This window comes from Populus nigra, chromosome 6, assembly GCF_951802175.1.
Source record: "Populus nigra chromosome 6, ddPopNigr1.1, whole genome shotgun sequence".
NCBI lineage: Eukaryota > Viridiplantae > Streptophyta > Magnoliopsida > Malpighiales > Salicaceae > Populus > Populus nigra.
In genome coordinates this window covers 8633765-8656203 of record NC_084857.1, presented here as the reverse complement: position 1 = coordinate 8656203, position 22439 = coordinate 8633765, and the positions used below count along the sequence as shown (strand labels likewise).

At 33.4% G+C, this 22439-nt stretch overlaps 1 protein-coding gene and 1 pseudogene across 1 annotated transcript; one reads left to right on the top strand and one right to left on the bottom strand.

Moving 5' to 3' along the window:
• Positions 1 to 1424: 1424 nt before the first annotated feature.
• On the bottom strand, positions 1425 to 3240 carry LOC133696760 (uncharacterized). Its single transcript, XM_062119036.1, has one exon. It carries the CDS (start codon positions 2738 to 2740, stop codon positions 1946 to 1948), a length of 795 nt encoding a protein of 264 aa, XP_061975020.1. The 5' UTR covers positions 2741 to 3240; the 3' UTR covers positions 1425 to 1945.
• An 8110-nt stretch (positions 3241 to 11350) lies between these two features.
• LOC133696116 (glutamine--tRNA ligase, cytoplasmic-like) lies at positions 11351 to 20912 on the top strand (annotated as a pseudogene).
• The last annotated feature ends 1527 nt before the right edge of the window (positions 20913 to 22439 follow it).

Below are 22439 nucleotides of genomic sequence, written 5' to 3'. Positions count from 1 at the left end.
AGACCAGAGAGTTGCCAGGAAGCAGAGAGGTCGGACCAAAAATGAAAAAAAGAAAATACTGAAACGATTTCTTCGTTTGAAAAATCCAAATCAAAGATGATTAGCTTCTATTGAAACTGGGCCTTTCTATCTAGGCCAGGCTGTATAATGGACCCTTGGTCTAAACATTGCTCTTGATTGAACCCCTGAGGCCCATGGGTTGTCCTCTCCTAGTGACATAAAAAATATGTAAAGTTTTTTTTTTTTTTTTGTATGGGTTGTTATGATACAGGAACATGTTTTAAGTTAGTTCACTGTAGAATTTTTATGTTTTAAAAGTATTTTTTTAAAATAATAAATTTTTATTTATTTTAAATTATTTTGATATGTTTATATCAAAAATAACTTTTTAAAAATAAAAAAATATTATTTTGATATATTTTCAAAGTAAAAATATTTTTAAAACAACCATTACCATACTCCTAAATATTATTTTCTTCTCTTTCATGTTGACTCTTAGTCAAGCCACAAACTAACATTACTAACATTATATGGGGATACCATAATAGAACTAATGTTAAGCAATTTAAGAGGGGTTAGAAGGAAAGGCAATTAAAGAGGAAAAAATAAAATAGAATGTTGGTACGTAGCGCTGGATCTCCAAGTATTTTCGAGAGCTCACTTGATCCTCCTGGCCGGGTGCGCGCGCGCTAAAGCTAGATAACATTTGCTGGAATGAGCAATATCCACTGCATTGACAACTAGATTTTCATTTTCAAATTCTCTGAAAACGATAGTGGAAGCCAAGTCCATGGAAGGGCGAAAAACTTCAAGAATTTCTGTATTAAAAGAGGAGAAAGTACACAAGTACGAGAGGAGGAGGTGGATTTACAAATGAAAGCTGAAATGTTCACCAATGAAATAACATCTACAGGGGTTAATTTTCAAAATACTTGCCAAATCCTTTTGACATATTTAGATAATGGTAGATTTAGATTTTATTAAAATTAAAAGGGTATTTGAAATTGTAATGAGGGTTATTTTTAAAATATTTTTTATTTAAAATTACATCAATATAATATTTTTATATTTTTTAAAAATTATTTTTATATCCGCATGTCAAAACAATTCAAAAATATAAAAAAATAATTATAAGTAAAAAAGAATTATTTTTTTTAAAATACTGTTTAAAACACAATTTCAATTAGCCGTTAATTGGCTTTAATAATTTTCTGAGCTGGTAGATAGAAAAATATCTAACAAAGTATATTATGGTACAGCAGATTCGATCCAAGAGGGGGACAGTGTTAAGGGTAGTTAAGAAAGCAAAGCCAAAACTAACAAGAGAAACAATTAATCATTAATTTTTAATTCCTGAAACCACTTCCTTGTAGCAGCTGTTTTGTCTTGAATCAATATATATACAGAGAGCGAACAAAAAGAGCAGAACGAATGGACCCAGTAATAGTGTGGTCAAATTCAAGCATCTCCTATATTTTTTACGCACATATGAAGAGACCTAAGGAGGACTCAAATCAAATTCAAAAGAACAAAAGAGAGCCACGATTAATTAAATTATTGAAAACCAAGAAAGAAAGAAAGAGAATCTCGAAGGATGAAAAGAAAGAAAATCATGGATATGGACAGCAATGAAAGAGAGGAACACCTTGTTCATGTCTCCCAAAATGACCGCCATGTTGATAGCTAGGCGTCAACAACAGTCACCATCATCCATTTCCAATATTACAACTCCTCCTCCTCCATAATACTGCTGTTTTCACTTTCCAAAAGTAATTAACCCATGTAGTAGTTGTATTTCTTCTTAAGATCTAATCATTTCTTTACTAGATTTTTCTTCCAATTTACAGACTAATCACATGCTAATCCATGAACCGGAATGATAGACAGCTAAAGACACCTGTACTTGAAAAGATTCAGTCATCAACAGAACAAAACAAACAAATAATTACCCCTTCTTCCTTTTAACCTTACCGTTACAAAACAGTGAGCCAAGACCAAAAGGATTGACAGCTCCTCTGGAAATGTAAGGTGGTGGTATATTCAAGACAGGACTGATTCTGAATCCATTCCCATGAGAACCACACTTCCTTAATAGAGGAGGCTTCTGCTGTGGATTGTAAGAATAAAATGCAGCAGAACTAGGCACCGATGGTTTTCGACTTGGAACGGAAGCTTGTTTCTGCAATTTAGGTTTTTGAGTCTCCTTGGATAACATTGCTTGTTTTGGAGGATTTGGAGCTGACCCAGTAGAGTTACTTCTGGAAAGAAACTGTAGCGATCGAATTAGGCCTTTGCTTCTAGTGCTATCGCAATTCAGACTACTGCTTCTCTTGAACTGCCAAAAAGATTTCGATGCAGGTTTTTCATCTGCATCAAGACTCTCTGACAAGAATTCTTTCAGTTGCTTCTTCTCTGTAGTCCCGGTACTGGTCTGATGCTGAGGTTGAGAGGTCAAAGACTTCGGCTGATGATTATTACCTTTAGAGGAAATGGAATGTTTCTTTATCTCAACAGGCAGGATCTTGCCATTAGAGAAGAGCTCATCAGCAGAGGACAATTCTTGAACGAAACTGTTGCCAATGCAGAAATCGAAATCAGAATCCAACAGAGATGAGTCTAGTCTGCGATGGTGATGATCTTCGATGGAAACAGCATCTGTTGTTTGGTTGAGATCATGGGAGAAGGAGATTCTTGGACTAATTCCTGCGCTTGAAATCTCTGAGCAGACATCTATAGCCATATTGGGATCAATTCACTTATTCTTTCTGAGGTAGCAAGGGGTTTTGCGAGTCTAGTTTCCCATTGCTTGAAAGCGGGCAAAAGGTTCAAAAAAAATACCAAGAAGCAATAAATGCGATCGATTTGGAGTCAAGAAAAAGCAAAGGAGAGAGAGGGAAGGAATTATGGGGATTCAAAGTCAGAAATAGCAGCTTTAGCTTTTGCTTTTTGTCAAAACTGAGAGCATCGCTTTTCAACAGCAGAGGATTGATCAATTATAGATGTGCTGAGCAAAATTGAAGCAGCAGTAAAACAATTGATCATGCCATGGAAGAATAAAGAGAGAGAAGGTAGAAGAATTTAAGCACCGAAAGGCTACAAAAGACTGCCTCTCTAGGATGGTTTCCAATGAGGCAAGAACACTTTTAGAATTGCCTTTAGCCCAAATGAGAGTGAGAGACCATCTTCTATACAGTAGAAACTTCTCTGTGGAGTACGATACATACACAATGGTACACTCACAATACAAGCCTGTATATTTGAACGTTTAGGTAACTACAAATTATGATTAAATATATATAAAAAAACAACTGTGGCAGCCATCTTGTTATCATAGATTTTTGTTTAATTGTTTACTGGGAAATTATGCCAGGGATTGACCTGGTAGCTGGATTCGTTAACAGTGAAACTGAAGTAGTTTATTTAAGATCAACTTATAATATTTGACCTTACAATCTGATAGTATTAATTCCCTCTTGTTGCAAGAACAGTTTACCACACCAGAATTCAATTTTTTTACCTAATTAGATCATTTCAGTTTTTTTTTTCTTTCTTTCTTTCCAAGCAGGTAGTATATCGAAGATGTAGTTGTGAAGTTACTGTCTAATGGTTGGAGACACGAGGAGGTGATACTTGAGAGGCTAACAAAATTATGTGGCACGCGAGGTAGGGTCGATTGGAAAAATAATTGACTTAGGGAAGCATTATATCCTTCAATATTTGGAATTGCTAGGTATGATTGTTACCCCCAACTTCTTTTTTCGGAGGTACTATCATGTTTTGCATCTTATATATATATAGACACACACACTCGATAGGGTACTCACCTGTGCATGGGTTAAACTCGTTTTTAATATAAAAAAATATATTCATGTGATAATAAGTTGATTTATTCCATGTTAATTTGACTAATACATGATCTGGAATATAAAATCAAAATAATCTTATATAAACAATCACAAAACTCAAAATCCAATAACTTAATGTTAAATGATAAAATTAAAAAAAAATCAATTTTAAAAAAAAACATTCGAGAAAAAACTCAAGTCAACCCGAGTTTACTTGGCTAACATGTGGTACGGGTCATAAGATTGAAATAAAAAAAATATTAAAAGGAAACTACAAAAAGGACTAAAGTTATATCAATTAAAAAAAGATCGCAAAAAAATACTCGAATAAACCCAGATTAGCTCGATGAAGTCATGACTCGTGATAACCCAACATAAAAGAAAACAAAATAAATCACAAAGCTCAAAGCCTAATAATCTAATATCAAATGATGAAATGAAAAAAAAAATGAGTTAACCCACATTAACTTGACTATCTTGTGACCTAAAATATGTTAAAAAAAATAAACAGACCTAGAAAAAAAACAAAGATAAATTAGAAAAAAAAATGAGTCAATTTGAGTTAATATCACTAACCCGCAACCCAAGATAAGCCCACATAAAGAGAGCGAGAAAAATAACAAATTTCTATACTCAATAATTTAATGTTAAAAGATGAAATTAAAAATAAAAATTAATTAAAAAAATCAAGTAAACCCGGGTTAACTTGGCTATCCCACAATCAGGAATATAAGATTGAGACAACCCAATATAAAAAAAGTGGAGCAAATAATGTCCAATGATGAAATTGAAAAAAAATATTTAAAAATGATCTAAAAAAGACTGATATTAAATTAAGATAATCTTCAAAATTAGTGATTCGGGTTACAAGACCAATACCTGTATAAAAACTAAATGAAAGAAAATAACCAGACACTATACTAGAAAATAAAATAAATTGAAAAAATGGTTAGGAAAATGAAAATAAAAAGATTAAGAAAAGGATTGAAAAAAATCAATTAAAAGAACGATGAAAAAATTAAATGAAATAAAATGTATAAGGAGAAAATCGAAAAAAAAATCTTCGAAAAACATTTAAAACAAAACAAATAACAATCAAAATAACGAGAATCAAAATTGAAATAAACAACAATTGGAGGACATATTTAACTTTTGGAAGGGTCAGCTTGAAAATCTAGGTTTGGAGAGAGAGAAAAGAATCAACCACGCCTCCACCATCAACAAACATCATACTATCATGTAAAGAACAACACGCTGCTTCCAATGCTGTCGTGGATAATAACATTTGAATACTAGGAGACGTTATACGCACCGTCCAAATAATTTGGGTACCTTCTATTTAGTAGCACGCGCCAACTATTTTTTAATTTTTTTTATATTTATTCAAAGATCTAATTGTATCTTATTTAAATACACAATAACAAAAAGAATTGTAAGGAGAATATCCAATTGACCCTAACTGCAAGTTTTATTTTTTATAAATGTAAGGGCAACATGGTCAGTTTACTATGCATTTGAAGCTTAAAAATACCAAATAGCCCTTATACATATCTTTATTTTATTTACTTTCAAGAATATATAAGTTATTACATTTCATTTAAAACGTAAAAGGGCCTTTTTAACCCAAATTAATCCGATGATAAAAAATAAATTCTATTGAAAATACTTTTATAACCTTAAGACCATGTTATTTAGGTTTTTTTAAACAGGATCAAAATAATATTTTTATCGCTTTAATATACAGTAAACTATGTCTACGTGGATATGACAGCCTCATAAGATCCAAATAAGTTTGTTTTTTCGCGAAGGCAGAAACGTGATGTGTCCCTAAAAATCACCAAAAACCCAACCAGAGTTCTTCCAGGAAAACACTTGTGCAACGCAGACAAATTATTTCCCATCAAAACTCATCCTCAGCAAAATAACATCATGTTACCGATACAGACGCTAAGGAGTTATTTTTTTTTAAAAAAATATTTTTATATCAATACATTAAAACAATTCAATAATATAAAATAACTTAATTTAAAATAAAAAAATTAACGCTGCAAAAATAAACTACTCCTTAGTAATATGCAGTATTAGAGAATAATATAAATCATATCTTGTGATATCATCTAACAATTTAAACTACTGGGTTGAGATGGTTCTTCGACATGGTATCAGAGCCCTAATGACCAAGCGGTCACGAGTTCAAATTTTAACATCCTCATTTATTTGATAAAAATTAAGCATATGGCTTGTGCAAGTTTCAAGCTGTGTTAAAAAATAATATAAATCATATACTGAGACTTCACCTATCAATTTAAACTATTAAGTTGAGATGATTCTTTAACATGTAATAATTGTGGATTCAAGTGCCCGTTTGAGGCTACAGTTCATCTTGTTTTTCATAAAAAATAATTGTACTACTTTTAATTAATTTTTTAAATATTTTTAAATTATTTTGATATATGTTGATATTAAAAATAAATTTAAAAAATTTAAAAAATATTATTCTATATATTTTTAAATAAAAATACTTTGAAAAACAACTTAAGAAACTTTCCAGTAATCCAAGCATCGAATATACCTTTTCAAAGTCCTTGTTTTATCCTACATTTTACTAAAAGGTCCTCTCTTTATTCTCTCCCATCACCGTTCATTTTCTCTTAATTTTCCTGCAAACAGGTTAATTTTGAGATCCAGAGGCAATGAAGTGCAGAGGGGCAAAGAGAGGCCCTTGTCAGCCTGTCCGAGTATTATTCATTCCTCTGCCACATGTTACATGTCCGATCAGGTCAGACTCTGCTTTCTGCACACATTTTGGCATCTCCTAGGAAGTTTTACACCCTGCAAGTGCAATTATAAGGGCCGGTCCTGTCTGCCCAGTGCCCTTTGCACGTCGACATAGCACGAGCAACATGTGACGTAAATAATAAAATTTGAGAGGTTGTTTCGAAAGATTTTTATATCTTTCTTTTTATTTAAATAATTTTTTTATTTTATATAAAAAACATAATTTTTTTTATTGTAGATATAAAATAAATATATTAATAGATTTCTAATTATACATTAAAAAAATAAGAATTTCTTCTAGTATTTGTACATTTAATTTTAATATTAATAATAAATAAAAAAATAGATTTGTGCACCAAAAAAAAACTTCTGATTGTCTTTTTATAATATTTATATTTTCTGAACCTTGTGTTTACACTTATAATTTATATTTGATTTTTAAATTAAAACTACTATTTTATATAAAAAACCATAAATTTTTTTATTGTGGATATAAAATAAATATATTAATAGATTTCTAATTATACATTAAAAAAATAAGAGTTTCTTCTAGTATTTATACATTTAATTTTAATATAAAATAATAACAAATAAAAAATAATAATTACACGCACATGAAAATTAAATCAACAAAAGAAAGACTTCTGATTGTCTCTCTATAATATCTATACTTTCTGAACCTTGTGTTTATAATAATAATTTGTATTTGATTTTTAAATTAAAACTATTATTTTTAAACACTTAAAATTAATTTTTTAACGGCCACATAACAACTATATTTTCCTAACTCTTGAAATAAATACACTTTTTTAATTATTTAATTTATTTTTCACCCTTGTTGTTATAGACTAACAGCTTGTATATACCATGCGTTTTTTGAATTAGAGAATAAATAAAGCCAAAATATCTTCTCACTCGTTTTAAACTTGCTAGGTATTTTCTTATGATTTTTATCTTGTTGTCTCTGCATCCCTGAAGGAAGAACCTATTGAACAATCTTATGTCGAGGAAATATTTTTGAGAATAGTATAGATCGCCTCAGGTTTTGTTTACTGTATTTTCTTTTGTTTCTGACCAACAATCAACAACAGGTATATCATCAGATTCCAATCACCAATGCTACTAGCTAGCCAGTGCCCTCTTGCTTGAAAAAGATTAAGGGACATCGAGGGAAGACCTGGGAAGTTTTATGCATTTCCAAGTGGTGAGAGTAGGAGAATATACATGATTAACAGGAATTAAAGTCCAAGATATATTGACACGAATTTTGAAAGTTCCAGAAACTGGGACTAATCGGAATTTATATAATTTTTTAAAACATTTCGAATTTGAACTCCCTTTTTATAAATTAAAAAAAAATGTTAAATGATGTAATTTTTTTAAATTATGCATCAATTAAGGCAGTTCAGTGACTGGAATAGATTTTTCATATCTTGAATGTCTAACTCTCGTAGACGGGAAGATTGCTTGTATTAAACTTGCCATTTAATTGGTAACCCTTCTTGAGATGTCATATCAAGAACTTTGGACTGGATTTCCACCTTCAGCAAAAATGGAACAAAGCCTTGTAGAAAAGAAGAGAAGATAACAGGTTTCATTATTTATTAGAAAATAATATAAATTATATTCTAAAATCTTATCTAATAATTTAAATAATTATATTTAATTAATTTTTCAATATAATATTAAAATTTTGATGATCAAACCATTATAAATTTAAATTTCACTATACTCATTTTTTTTAATTAACAATACAAAACAGTGTAAACATATATAAATATATAAACAATATAAATCACATCCTCCAACTAATAATTTAATTTAGGAATTGAATTAAATTTTTTATTTCATAAATGAATTAATTATATGACCTCAACAGGACGGGACTGACACATGATTATATGGCCTGGATGCCCTGCCCCATTTGTGGGACCTGATGCTTCGATCTCTGCCCTTTCATTTTTCTCTCTATTCTTTTTGCCAGCTGAGGAAAAAAAAATCTCAATCAAGAAGGAGAAAAGTACCCTTTTCAAACAGGTAGTTTTATTTTTGTGTATAGTTTTGGAAGGTAGATTTAATCTCAGATTTTCTTTTCAGAGAAGATGTGCAGTCGCCAATTAAATTGGAACCTTGATCACTGTATAATAGTTTTTTTAAAAATTCTTTTTGTCATTATAAATCAAAATTTACACGTGTCTAAATTAGGAATATTTCATATAATTATGATAATTATCAAAACATATGTATTTATATTAACAATGCTTTAAATCAAAGTTTAATGGGGCAACTTATTGTGTGATAATGTTTGCACTGCTGCTTGATTTTCAAGAAAATAACAACGTGATTGTCACAAAAGAAGAAGAAGAAGAAGAAGAATACGAGGATACTAGCTTTCTTTAAAAGGCATCAAATTTTATAAAATGAAACAAGCACGTCGTTACTGCATTATCTTTGCTGTAGGGAAATTACCTCGAAGATGGAATTTAAAATTTAAAATTTATTGTAATGCATTGGACTTGAGTTTATAAATTTAAAAATTATTGTAACGGCTAACCCACGGGTTAGGTTCACCTAATTATTATTTTTTAGTTATTTCAAATTCGAATATGTCCTTGTTCCTTCCCAAAAAATATGGTAGATATAGCTAGCACCTAGCTACATATGTCCTTCTCCCTCCCAGAAAAATACCTTCAAGCTCGAATCTATCCTTTACAGAACATAAATCAAACAAGGAGTAAATTACAATAATATAAACGCTTGCCTCTTTAATTTCTGCCGGGTTTGGAATAAAACATCTGGTGGTTACCTGCTATTTGCTTCGAGTGTGTGTGTGTGTGTGTGTGTGTATATATTTATTAAGATGTTTGTTCCTTCTAGCTGTAGTGCCATTTTTGTTGTGCATCTACGCCTATCTTTTAGTTTAGGTGTATCCTGCGATCATATCAGTCTCGACGGCGGGGTTTTTACTCGTATTTAATTTCAAGGTGTCGATGGAGGGTTGTAATGTGATTTTGGTTATTTTTAAAAATATGTTTTTTTAGAAATATATTAAAATAATATTTTTTATTTTTTAAAAATTATTTTTAATATCTGTACTTTAAAATGATTTAAAAATATCAAAAAAATATGAATTTAAAATAAAAAATTTCAAAATTTCAAAATTTTTAAAAATATAAAAATAAACAGACGACATTAAAAGCTTTATGACTCGCAATTACATTCTCTTTAAAACAAAAACAAGGCTACGAATTGCTTTCTTTTATTTTTTTTTTGTATTGAGTTGGCTATTAAAAAAATAAAATTCAAATCACATGGGGATGCATATTTGGCTCCAAAATGTGATTATGAAAAGTGAAGAATGTTCCAACTATATAAATAAATAAATAAATAAATAATGGTCTAATATATTCGTTAATCTTTTTTTTTCTTGTTTGTTATTGTGATATAAAATATTTTTTTTTAAAGTTTTATTTGATAATATATCAAAATATTTTTTTTATTTTTAATATCAGTACATTAAAATCATTGTAAAATATTAAAAAAATATCAATTTAAATTTAATAATTTTTCATGTTAAATATATTTTTAAAATATATCCAAATATACGCTGGAATACAGTGCAAAACATCCTATTCATTTGCTAACAACTTGAATCATGGCGTGATAAAACTTTGGATGAAAGGCAATAGGAAGGCTCATACCTTGACGTTTGTAATCTGCAAAGAAATTAAGAGGATGCACGACTCTAACCATGCGACTCTGCAATAAACAATTAAGAGGATGTATGTATACAAAATTATAAAATGAAGTCGTTAATTCGTTTTCTCCGGCGTATTGGATCCGCCAACAGTGACGTAAGGGCCCAACGGAAAACAATCGGTCGAAGCCCAAACGTCGCTTGAAACCAGTCCAAAGCTGACCAGTCCACTCCCTGTAGCCTGCCCTATAAGATATTTGCTTACTGTCCGAAAGGCAAAAGGATTTTAAAAAGAGAGGAGATAATCGTACCGTGCAACCACCCATACTTTATTGTTCTGCTATTTCAGTACACGCATTGGAAAATTGTTCCGTTAAAGTGTTTATAGTTTTAAAATTAATCAATCGAGTACTTCTATTTAAAACCGTTAGAAATTTAACGAGCTGTCCATCAAGCATCTATTTTACAGAGTAGTTGAAAATTCGAAATTTTATACTGTTTCTAATGCATCTTAATAGAATAACTCGATTAATCAATTTTGAAAGAATAAACACCCTGGAAAAAAATCATAAACTTTGGGTACTGATCTTGCCATTTTCTCGTAAGAAGTCAAGTCACTATCCAAAGGCAAAAGATTGATCGCAGCGCGAATGAATTATCTATTTCTATCGAAAAAGGCTACTTCCAATAGATATTGGTACTTGCGACCCAAAAATCTTAATTGGAAAATATCCAGAACCGCTAGAGAGCCAAGCAAATACAGCCCGCCCCAATTCCTTGAAAGGACAGGTAACTGATTCCCCTCTCATTCCATTTTCGACGGTGGAGATGAGACTCATAGAATCATCTAACGGTTTTCAAGTTTGCGCCATATGGGTAGTGGCATGAGCCCGTTTTACATGATATTTTTTGCCTTTTAAATTACTTTGCTTGAAAATATTAAGATACAATTTTTTAATTTTAGTATATTAATAAAAATAAAAAATATTAATTTAATATATTTTTAACTGAAAAACACTCGAATAGCGAATGCACTCCGTTACGAAGCACACACAAGGAGCAGCGGTCGTCCGCAGCGTGTCCCAAGCTAAAGAATCTAAAAAAATACCGAGAAAAGAAAAACGCGCACAGTCAGTCACAGTTTCCTCTCTTCAATCTTTCACTTCCCGGCTCCATTCCAGCCTTAAATCAGGGTTTTATCAATTTTCTATCTCTAAACTTAAAAAGAAAAAAAATAGTTTGAAATCCGGAACCTTACAAGGTTAATCCAAATCTTCCTCTTTAGCTCTCTATCTGGAAAAAAATAATTAAAGAATGGTGGCGAAGGAAGAAGAGAGATTGGAGCTGTTCTTGAAGACCGGTCTGGATGAAAGGACTGCTCGTAATACCATTGCTAACAACAAGGTTACCAACAATCTCACTGCTGTTATTCACGAGGTATTCGATTTCTTCTCCTTCTTCTTAACTGCATTCACTGGATTTATGTTTGAGGGATGCGTGGGTGGGTTAGAATGTGAAGATAGTCTTAACTTTGAGTTTCTGAAATAATCCAGAGCTTTATTCAAAGAGGAGCAACGACAAACCTCTGTGTGGTGTTTTCTTTTTTTCTTTTGAAATTTTGGTAAAATTACTTCTCTATTCTTTTTTTTTATTATTATTATATGTTTTCTTTTGTTGTTTTCAGGCTGGTGTCACAGGGGGGTGTAATCGAACAATTGGAAATCTTCTTTACACGGTACGATTAGATAATTTGAAGTGTACAAGCTGTACAATGGAGTAAAAGTAGAAACTGCTGTTTTCATCACAACTTCGTTAAATTTTTAGTTTCCTAGTGGTTGGTTTAATGGTTATGCCTTTGTTCATTCTTCTTTTCTCTTTTGGAAAGTACAATCTGGCTATCTGGGTTCCATGGATTTATTTGCTTTCAATCCAAAGCTCAAAGGGGTTTTCATTCTCTATATTATACTAATGTGAAGCACGGTTGCTTCCCGTGCGCTTAACAGGTTGCTACTAAGTACCCAGCAAATGCCCTCATTCATCGCCCTGCTTTGCTCGGATATATTGTCACCACAAAGGTATGGACTGCAATATCCTTGATCCTTTGTTTTTTTATGCTGTTAAGTTCGGGTTATATGTTGTTTCACCTTTTATGGTGACACTAGTTTTTTTAGCGATACTAGTTGGTTTCCTCTTAAGTTTTTCTTTCCTTTAATGCTTGCAAATTTTGAATCAGAATTTTAAATGAGAATATTTTGTTTGAAGTAATTAGGTCGATTCTTAGTACTTAGCTCTAATTTTTTTTTGCAGATTAAAACCCCGGCCCAGCTAGAAGCTGCATTTTCATTTTTATCCAGCACTGCTTCAGAGAGTTTTGAGTTGAAGGGATTTGAAGAAGTTTGTGGTGTTGGTAAGCTATCCTTTTGATAGAACATAACTGAGCTATGTCATATGCACCGGGATCATGTTATGTTTTTATGGTTTCCGTTTCCGTTGTGGCTGTATCTGTTTGTTCTACTTATATTTCATCGTTATTTCCTCATCTTTTTAAAATGAGGTACTCACCCGGAGTGGTTTTGCCACTATTAGTTGATTAATTTCTTTTTTGGAGTAATAGACATTAGTACCTTTGTTGTACTTGCAAGCAGGGGTTGAAGTGCCTGAAGAAGATATTGAGCGGACTGTTAATGAAGTATTTGAACAAAACAAGGGATCGATATTGGAGCTCCGTTATCGAACAAATGGTCAGTGTAACTGTGTTTATAATTTAAGTTACTTCTCCATGTTGTTTTTTACCTAGTTATCTACTTTGCTTTGAACAAGCAGACTGTTATTTTTATCTAGTGCTTCGGGCCACTGTTATTATTTCTTTAGTTCTTGGTTTTCCACATCATCATGACAATGTGGGATTATCACCTGGATTGATACTCATGCTTATTTGGGCTATAAGAGAATGAAAGTTGAAGCTGGCATTGGTATGCACTGTGACACGTGTAAATAACCCCTTTCCAGCAACCGAAAGGAGAAGGGAGTTGAGAAAGATGCTACCCCTTGGTTTTATCTTGCACAGAAATTTATGAATGCGGAGACAAACTCTATCCTCGTCCTTCACCTGTCCCCCTTTCATCTTTCTTGCATCTCAAGTTTAGGGTTTTATTGCAGCCTTTCTGTACTGAAACCTGCATTCTAGTTGGTGCTCTCTCTTGATGAAATTTTTTTTTTCAAACTTCAAGATATATTTCGATGTATATGATTTGTTAGTGATGTTCATTGGAGTCCATATTGTATACAGACTCCTTTCACATTTCACCATCCTTTGCTGACTGTAATCTCTTAATCTGGCATATACATTTTTGTTGCTAGTGGGAGATCTATTTGGGCATGTCTGCAAGATGCTTCCATGGGCTGATCCAAAGATTGTCAAGGTGAATACTTTTTTGTTTCTGAAAGAATTTACTGCAATGTCGGTGCCTTAGGTAGAGTTTTTGCTAATTTTTAGAAAGGAATTTATCACATTGTTGTTGAAAGCACGCTGTAGGCTGTGAGGCACAAGGAACAAGTCACTAGGCCCCAGAATTGATCTACTTTTGAGTCCTTAGGAAAGGTCTTACATCTTGGTGCAATAGAGACACAGAAGATATTAGCATATACTTAGGTTTTGGAATATTATATTTTACATCTTATATATTTTCTTATAAAAAAAATACATGTTTTATCTTAAGATAAAGGAGTTAATTTTCAATTTAAATTTTTTAAAAATCCCAAAATATCTTTTTTTCAAAGAAGCTGAACAGAATTGCACTTTTATTTTATAAATCAGATTCCCTCTTCTGAAAAAAAATCTTATGTTTTTATTTGGAATTCCGTGACATTTATTCATTAAATGTGTATTCAAACTTTTCATGAAAAATATGATGCTCCTTGTAACAATTTAGCTTCAAATTTATGTGACCTTCAGTTTGTACTTACACTGATCGCAATGATTAAGCCAAAATCTAACACCCAAGTAAAAAAAAAACCCTTAAAAACTAAGAAAACTGATTATTTTCTTGTAACATCTACATAATAGCTGTTTTGGCTGTGGGAATGTAATGGGCCATTAAACATTTGAAGCCATGAGGTGAACTCAATTATTTTCATGTACTAAAGAATTATTACCATATCATGCTTATTGTTCCCTAATATGTGTTATAAGAACTCATATAAAATATGATACATTCAATTTTGAAGATGTGCCTTTGCTACGGCACTTGCCTACACTCTGCGTCCTGAGGGAAGGGTTCAGTTTTTTGGAACATGGTCCTAGGATTTTAACAACTCTGGTTTATCAATTGCTGGAGTATGTTATTTCTTATTTGTCAACACTTTTTGCTTCCCATGTCTTGTTTGTCAGAAACTCATTGATGCAAAATTATATGAATTGCTTGGTGGAAGGACTGCAGCAGATAACGAGAAGCCTTCAAAACAGAAAAAAGAAAAGCCTGCTAAAGTCGAAGTGAGGGAATGACATGGATGTTATATTTACCTGAATCTGCCTTGATATAAGAGTTCTGATTGTTTTCCATTTTTGATTGTGTATAATGTACTTGTGGAGGATAAAGAAGTTGCTGATGACAATCCAGTACAGCCACCTGAAGAACTTAATCCATTCTTGATATTTCCCAATCCCGAGGAAAATTTCAAGGTATGTGTTTATGGGGATGCATGATTTTCTGATTTTGATGTTAAAAAATATTGCTATTCATTTTTTTAACCTTTCATGTTGTGCCTTTTTATATCCTTTCTGTGGAGTTATCGACATTATACTTTTTTTTGTCTATGAAGTTTAAACTTTCTTGTACGAGACTGTTAGTTAGGAAAAAAAGATATATCAGCACCGCTCTTAGCTTCACTGCTGGTGACATGATGATTATATATGAGATAGTGGAAAGAAAAGGATGGAGAAGTCGGGTGTGTGAAATATGGATTGTGGCAAACTGTATTAACCATTGTTTTCAATGGTTGTATTTGGGAAGGTGGTGGTAATAAGACCAAGATTATGATATTAGCATTTTTATAAATTGTTTGATTGGTACATCCATCTGGGTTGAGTCGATAACTGCCACCATTACTTTGTGTTTATCCATGCCATACTTTAGAATGAAGATGAAAACTTGTGCTGTTCAAGATCATACTTTTTAAATCAAACATGCTATGTGCACCATGTTTGCTATAAATTTTCATCTCCCTACTTGATGTCATCCCATATGCAGCTTTATAGAAGTTTTTTCATTACATGGAAACACCTGATTAATTGCTGTGGATTATCAGGTGCATACTGAAATATTCTTCAGTGATCGATCTGTTCTGCAATGCTGCAACACAAAGGAGGTGCTTGATAAGCACCTCAAAAGAACCAGCAGGAAAGTTTATACCCGCTTCCCCCCTGAGCCAAATGGACATCTACACATTGGTCATGCCAAAAGTATTTCATTTTTTATTCATGTTGATCTTTGAGGTTATTGATTAAAAAGGAACTATGACAGGGTTTGAGATTTATTATTTGCCTTGCCTGTGGAGCTCCTCATTTTATAAACATTTCTCAGGCAATGTTTGTTAGCTTTGGCCTTGCAAAGGAACAAGGTGGATGCTGCTACCTTAGGTGAGGAGTGCTGTCATTTTTATTATGAAGACACAGTTGCTACTGGCACATCTATATCCAATGCTTATCTTCTAATCCTTCTAGAATTCTAAGTGCAGCTTTATTATGTTACCTGCTCTGTCAAACATGATGGTCTGCACAAAATAGTGACAATCCTTATAAGTTCTAACATTGATCATGCAGCATGATTTTTCCATAAACTTCCCAGTTTATTTAATCAAGGATCTGGTGTTATTTAAATCTCAATAATACATGTTCTCCAAAACCTTTATCCATCAAGAACACACTTCCCTTTTCCTTTTGTATAACCACATGCACAGACTCCCATGCCTGCCTGCCTACCTCATCTCCGCCCGCCCACACGTGTGTGGGCATGCATGCACATGCTGTGTTTAAAAATGGGAATGAAGGAGCATCTTGGTTTTAAGCCATACTTGATTGACCTTCATCTGTATTCATGATAAATAAAATGGACGGGTTTTTTTTATCTGCCGTTGCTTTGAAGTCTAACTTGCCATCTTTATTCTTTTAGGTATGATGATACAAACCCTGAAGCTGAAAAGAAAGAATACATTGATCATATTGAGGAGATTGTTGAGTGGATGGGTTGGAAACCATTCAAGGTTATATTGTTGGTTTGTTTCTTTTTTTACTGTCTTTCTATGTCCGCTCTATGCACCTCTTTGACATCTAATATCTGCTGGAGTTTTGCAGATCACTTACACTAGTGATTATTTTCAAGAGCTTTATGAATTAGCAGTTGAGCTGATACAAAGGGGTCATGCTAATGTTGATCACCAGGTTGCTTCAAATTTTTTGACTTTTGAATCAATATGAGAGAGGGAGGGAGGGATCCATTAATGCTTTAATTGATATTATCTAGTACCAGAGTTTTTATCGTAATGAGTGATTTACATGATATGGCTACTTTCCTGAGCATAGCAGTTCCACCTTGCATTCATGGCACTTATATTTTTGAATTGACTGACTTCAAATTCAAAGAGGTAATTTTGTAAATGCTGTTCATAGACACCGGAAGAGATCAAGGAGTATAGAGAAAAGAAGATGAACAGTCCTTGGAGGGATAGACCTATTGCAGAATCTTTGAAACTTTTTGAATTTGAAACTTGACATGGCATGGCTTGATTGAAACTTTCCTTGGAGGGGATAGACCTATTGCAGAATCTTTGAAACTTTTTGAAGAAATGAGATGGCATGATTGAAGAAGGCAAAGCGACACTCAGAATGAAGCAAGACATGCAGAGTGATAATGGGAACATGTATGACCTCATTGCTTATCGAATCAAGACAAGTGTAATTGGATGAATATCATCAATGACCCAACTTGTTCATTATCACATGTATTGGTGGTCTGATTTTTCTGTCCTTCAGTTTACTCCACATCCACATTCCGGGAGACAAGTGGTGTATCCATCCTAGTTATGACTATGCTCACTGCATTGTGGATTCTCTGGAGGACATCACACATTCGGTATGTTATATTTTTTTTATAGGAACCTGTTTTCTCTTGTTTCACTTTGCTAGTATTAACTTTGAAGATGTTGGTTGTTCATATTTTTCTGCTAGCTATCTGACATGTCTTTGAATGCTGTTTCTGAAATGTTAGAAAGGTTATTGTTTCGCTACTGTCTATTTTGGTGCATGGAAAAAGGACCAAGATATCTGATTGGTATCTTCTTCTTTTTTTCTGTTTCTAGTTTGTTTGAGATAATCTTGAGGATGAATTTCCAAGACATGCCAAGTTTGACATTGGCCTATCAATTGGATGCCGGTGGCTGGTGAAAAAGTGTTACTTTTACTTCTGTATGGAGGTCTTTGTTTATAATCGTCTTATGTATCTTGGTAACGGCTTTTTAAAAATCTTAAGCTTGATTTTAATGCATTTGAAGTAACTTAGTTTTGATCTCGAGCAATTTCTGGAGAAGGAATTTCCTTACTAACAATAATCTGAAGTTGCCATTCTCGCACTAAGGCTTTCAATTTCATATCTGGATTCGTAATTTCCTAACTGACAATAATCTGAAATTGTCATTCTCACACTAAGGCTCTCAATTACATTTCCAAGTGAGCTTGAATGTCATTTATTCAAGACAATTCTTTAAGTTCGAGTACTGATAAACGGTCAACTTTTGTATATTTTTAGCAAGTTGGAATGCTGTTTGGATTTTTGTTTTTCAACTTCATTAATATCTTGGTCAGCTCTGCACCCTGGAATTTGAGACCCGGCGTGCTGCATACTACTGGCTGTTACATGTATTGGATCTTTATCAGCCTTATGTGTGGGAATACTCACGACTCAATGTTACCAACAATGTGATGTCAAAGCAGAAGACAAGCAATCATATTATACCATTTTGTTGAACTCTTGAAATATGATCAGCTGGTTCTGTTTTATGATAAATCTAATCGCTTTTAAGTTTTGCTGTTGCAGTTAAATTTCTTGGTTACAAAGAAGCTTGTTGATGGTTGGGATGACCCTCGATTGATGACTCTAGCTGGTTTAAGGCGTAGAGGTGTAACTTCAACTGCAATCAATGCTTTTGTCTGAGGAATTGGCATTACTAGAAGGTTGTGATGATATATTTAGACAAGTAGTCAGAGATTCCCAATTAATCAGATTTATTTTGCTGCTTTTCTAAAAAATTGTCATACCTCTCTAGTGATTGTTGTACGATACGTTTGGAACGGCTTGAGTATCACATAAGAGAAGAATTAAACAGAACAGCACCCTGTACAATGGTTGTGCTGCAGCCTCTAAAGGTGTGTTTTGTACGTGTTCTTTCCTTGTGAACATTTTTCTTCTCGCTTCCATCTCAGCTTTTCTATCTTTCCAGGTAGTCATTACCAACCTGGACTCTGGGTTGGTTATGGATCTTGATGCTAAAAAATGGCCCGATGCCTCAAAAGAAGATTCTTCTGCTTTCTACAAGGTAAATATAGTTTTCTGGCTGAAATCTGATTTTATGTATTTGGTGAAGGTGCAAAGTAGACTTCTTGGTTTGGGATTGAGCTCAGCGTTTGTTATGAAACTGTCAACTCTAAGCATCACGAGTTCAAGTTTCACCTGGTGCCACTTTTACCAGGTTTAACCTCCATACACTGGATTGGGTTTAGCTTGTGAAGGACTAGCTGGACCAAGTTCAACTGACTGCCAAGAAATTTGCAATTTAATGTTAAGCAGTTCCTAAAGATCAAAATTCACCTTGAAATGATGATTAAAATACGCCAAACACCAATGCTTTTATAAGTGCAGTGACATATATAACACATTCTAATTAGAGAAGCAGAGTTTTCTCTTGAAATTACAAGTTTTTTTTATCTTCATTTTTATGCCTTGTTGCCTTCTGGCCTTCCAACTGGAAAACGGTAAAGAATATGAGATGATGAAATTGACTGTTTTTATGTCACTAGCGATTTTCTAACTTCATATCTTTCCAATATTTTGATATTCTATTTTTTTTATTTTATATTATTTCCTGTTATCCAGGTTCCATTTTCCAGAGTTGTATACATTGAACAATCTGATTTTCGGATGAAAGACTCGAAGGACTACTATGGGCTCGCTCCTGGTAAATCTGTCCTGCTCAGGTATGCAGGAGTTTGGCACACTGTCACACTCCTTTCCCCTTCATAGAATTACATGGGCAGATTTTGTGCTCAGTATGCAAATCCTTTTCTAGAAAGTTGCCACAACATGGAAGGTGTTTTTTTGTGGGCAGGTATGCATTCCCGACAAAGTGCACAGAAGTAGTCCTTGCTGATGATAATGAGACTATTGTTGAGATCTGGGCCCAGTATGATCATTCCAAGAAGACAAAACCAAAGGTTTTTTATTTTTTCCATACCGTATTTTGCTAATTCTTGTGTATCAAAATGATGTGCAATGCCTATTGTGCATGATGTTGTGAATGGCATTCTTTTGAGATTGCTACTATTATTGCTGCTTGTTGGTGACCCTTTGCAATATAACTTGTCTATACACGGGGTTGTACACTGGGTTGCTGAACCTTCACGGGAAGCTGATCCACTAAGCATAGAAGTTAGATTGTTTGATAAACTATTTAATTCTGAGGTTGGCAGTTCTTTATTTTCTGTGGATTTGTTCATATTCTTTCCCTCATCCCTGCCACAGCAAAACAGAATGATATCTCATGACTTTTGCATTTATTTTGTCAGAATCCTGCAGAACTTGAAGATTGGCTTGCAGATGTGAACCTGAAGTCCAAAGTGGTGATATCTGGGGCAAATGCTGTACCATCACTGAGATATGCTGCCATTGGAGACAGATTCCAGTTCGAACGCCTTGGTAAATTTCACATCTCTTAGTTTTAGATTGTCTGAATATCTTTGGAAAGTGAGATATATTGGTGGACGCTGTGGGTGGAGTTGAATTTTTTTTGTTAATGTGATGTTTAAGTTTAGCATAAAAAGTTGCAATTGTTGCTTTGGAGTCACTAATTTTGTGCAACTCTGCTTCTTAATTGGTGTTAAAACACATGCAACTACCCCTTTCCATTCCATTTGATATTTTTCCAAGCTAGATGTCCAATGCAACTGGTTTTGCTATGGTAGTTTTGTTTCTTACATGTTTGACATTAATGCTGTTCCACTCCGTCTAATATTTGTGTTTTCCATTCACAATCCAGGCTACTTTGTGGTTGATAAGGACTCTACTTCTGAGAGGCTCGTCTTCAATCGAACTGTAACACTTAGAGACAGCTATGGTAAGAGCGGGAAGTAGGTTATTACCAAAGGAACCTGGTATCTGAAAGGGATACGAGCAATTGAAGCAACAAAACCTTTGTTATATGTAAATGAAACATTCAAGTTAGTTATTTACCTGAAGTCATGCATGAATGTTACTTTGTGTTTAGTGAGGCTTCAATTTTGTACATCTTATACGTGGAGAGCCATATTGGAAATTTGTCTTTTCTATGCATATATAATGTGCTAGGTTTAATCAGATGTGCTCGAAACTTTTCGATTGATGATTGATGTGGCTCATGAAGTTTCACCTTTTCCCGATCGGCATGGTATGGTAAAGCTTGAGGGCATGTTTCATCGGGGATAGGGAACAGGAAGTCAGGTTTAGTCCTTGCTTTGGGAGTTCATGGGGATAGAAGGCAATAATTCCCCCCCCACACAAAAAAGAGAGGGTGAAGTAGCCAAGTTAGCTTAATGTTTGTTCCGTGGCACAGCAGTGGAGATCAACCTGGACTGTGGAGAATCGAATGTAACGTTTGATGCCAAATAATGCTGTTCTTTTTCCTGGAGAGTATTGAGTACTAGTTTCATTGTTAGAACAGTGTTTTCTAGTATGCCCCTGTGATTTTTAGTTGTGCGGTCGCATGCAAGGCAAATGAGGTCTGCGCGCGTTTGTCTCGCGGGAATGGATGAAGTTGGAAATTGAACTGTTGTATTAGTCATGCTTGCTATAAATTTTTCTATGTTCAGACGCATCTCTCTTGCACTGCATCTTGAGGGCCTACCAGCGCGTGGCAGTGTGGTAGGTGTCAAATGCTAAAACTTGGATGGCAACCAAATGATGACGGTGCATGCTGATCTGGTTCTGAGGCGGGGGATCGTAACGACGAGACAGTAAATAGGAGCGAAATAACGCATGCCTCTTTCAAGTTATCATCAGAAAATGGCCTTCCCTTTCTTTGCAGCCTGTTATTCTGAAGAATGAGAACCTTGTTTCCTTGCCTCTTAAATGTCCTTGTCATATTCTAAGTTCTTTCAGCATCCCCAGCCACATAAACTGAACAGTCACAAACCCCCGGCATCTTATCATTAGTACTTCATCTCGGGGTAGCTTGGTAGGTGGCATTTTGGTAGGGCATCTTGAAATCCAATCTCCAAGGCTTTTAACTGTTGACTAGTTGCCTTTCACTTCGTTGGACCCACCACCATTTGCAAAGCCCTTAGTTCATGCATCATCATCTTGAAATTTTTGGCACAGGGGATAGGTGAAGTGCCCAAGATAACAGTTGTTTGGAAGTGTTCTATATCAAAATAATTTAAAAATATATATAAAAAATAATTTAAAGTAAAAAAAAGTAAAAAATCTTTAATTTTTTTTAAAATATTTTTAAAACGTAAAAATAAACAGACCCATAAAAGGACAGATAAAAGAGATTAATTAATGTTTGAGAATGTATTTATATGCATTTTAAAATTGTATTTATTTAAAAAAGATATCAAATTAAACTTTTAATTTTTTCTATATATTAATATTAAAAAATATATTTTAATATATTTTTAAATTAAAATTATTTTAAAACACTTGTCAAAAAACTATCTTAATCTAATAACTTAAGTTGTTAGGTAATGTTCAAAAATATAATTTATATTATTCTCCAACACGTCTATTCAAGTGAAAATCTTTTGGACTTGAAATTTACACAGGCTCTAAATATTCTGTGTTTATTTTTTATCAAATAATTAGGGATAGTGAGAT

What these genes read in the sequence shown, in the direction of transcription:
- LOC133696760 (XM_062119036.1), bottom strand. Translation starts at nt 2,740, where the DNA reads ATGGCTATAGATGTCTGCTCAGAGATTTCAAGCGCAGGAATTAGTCCA.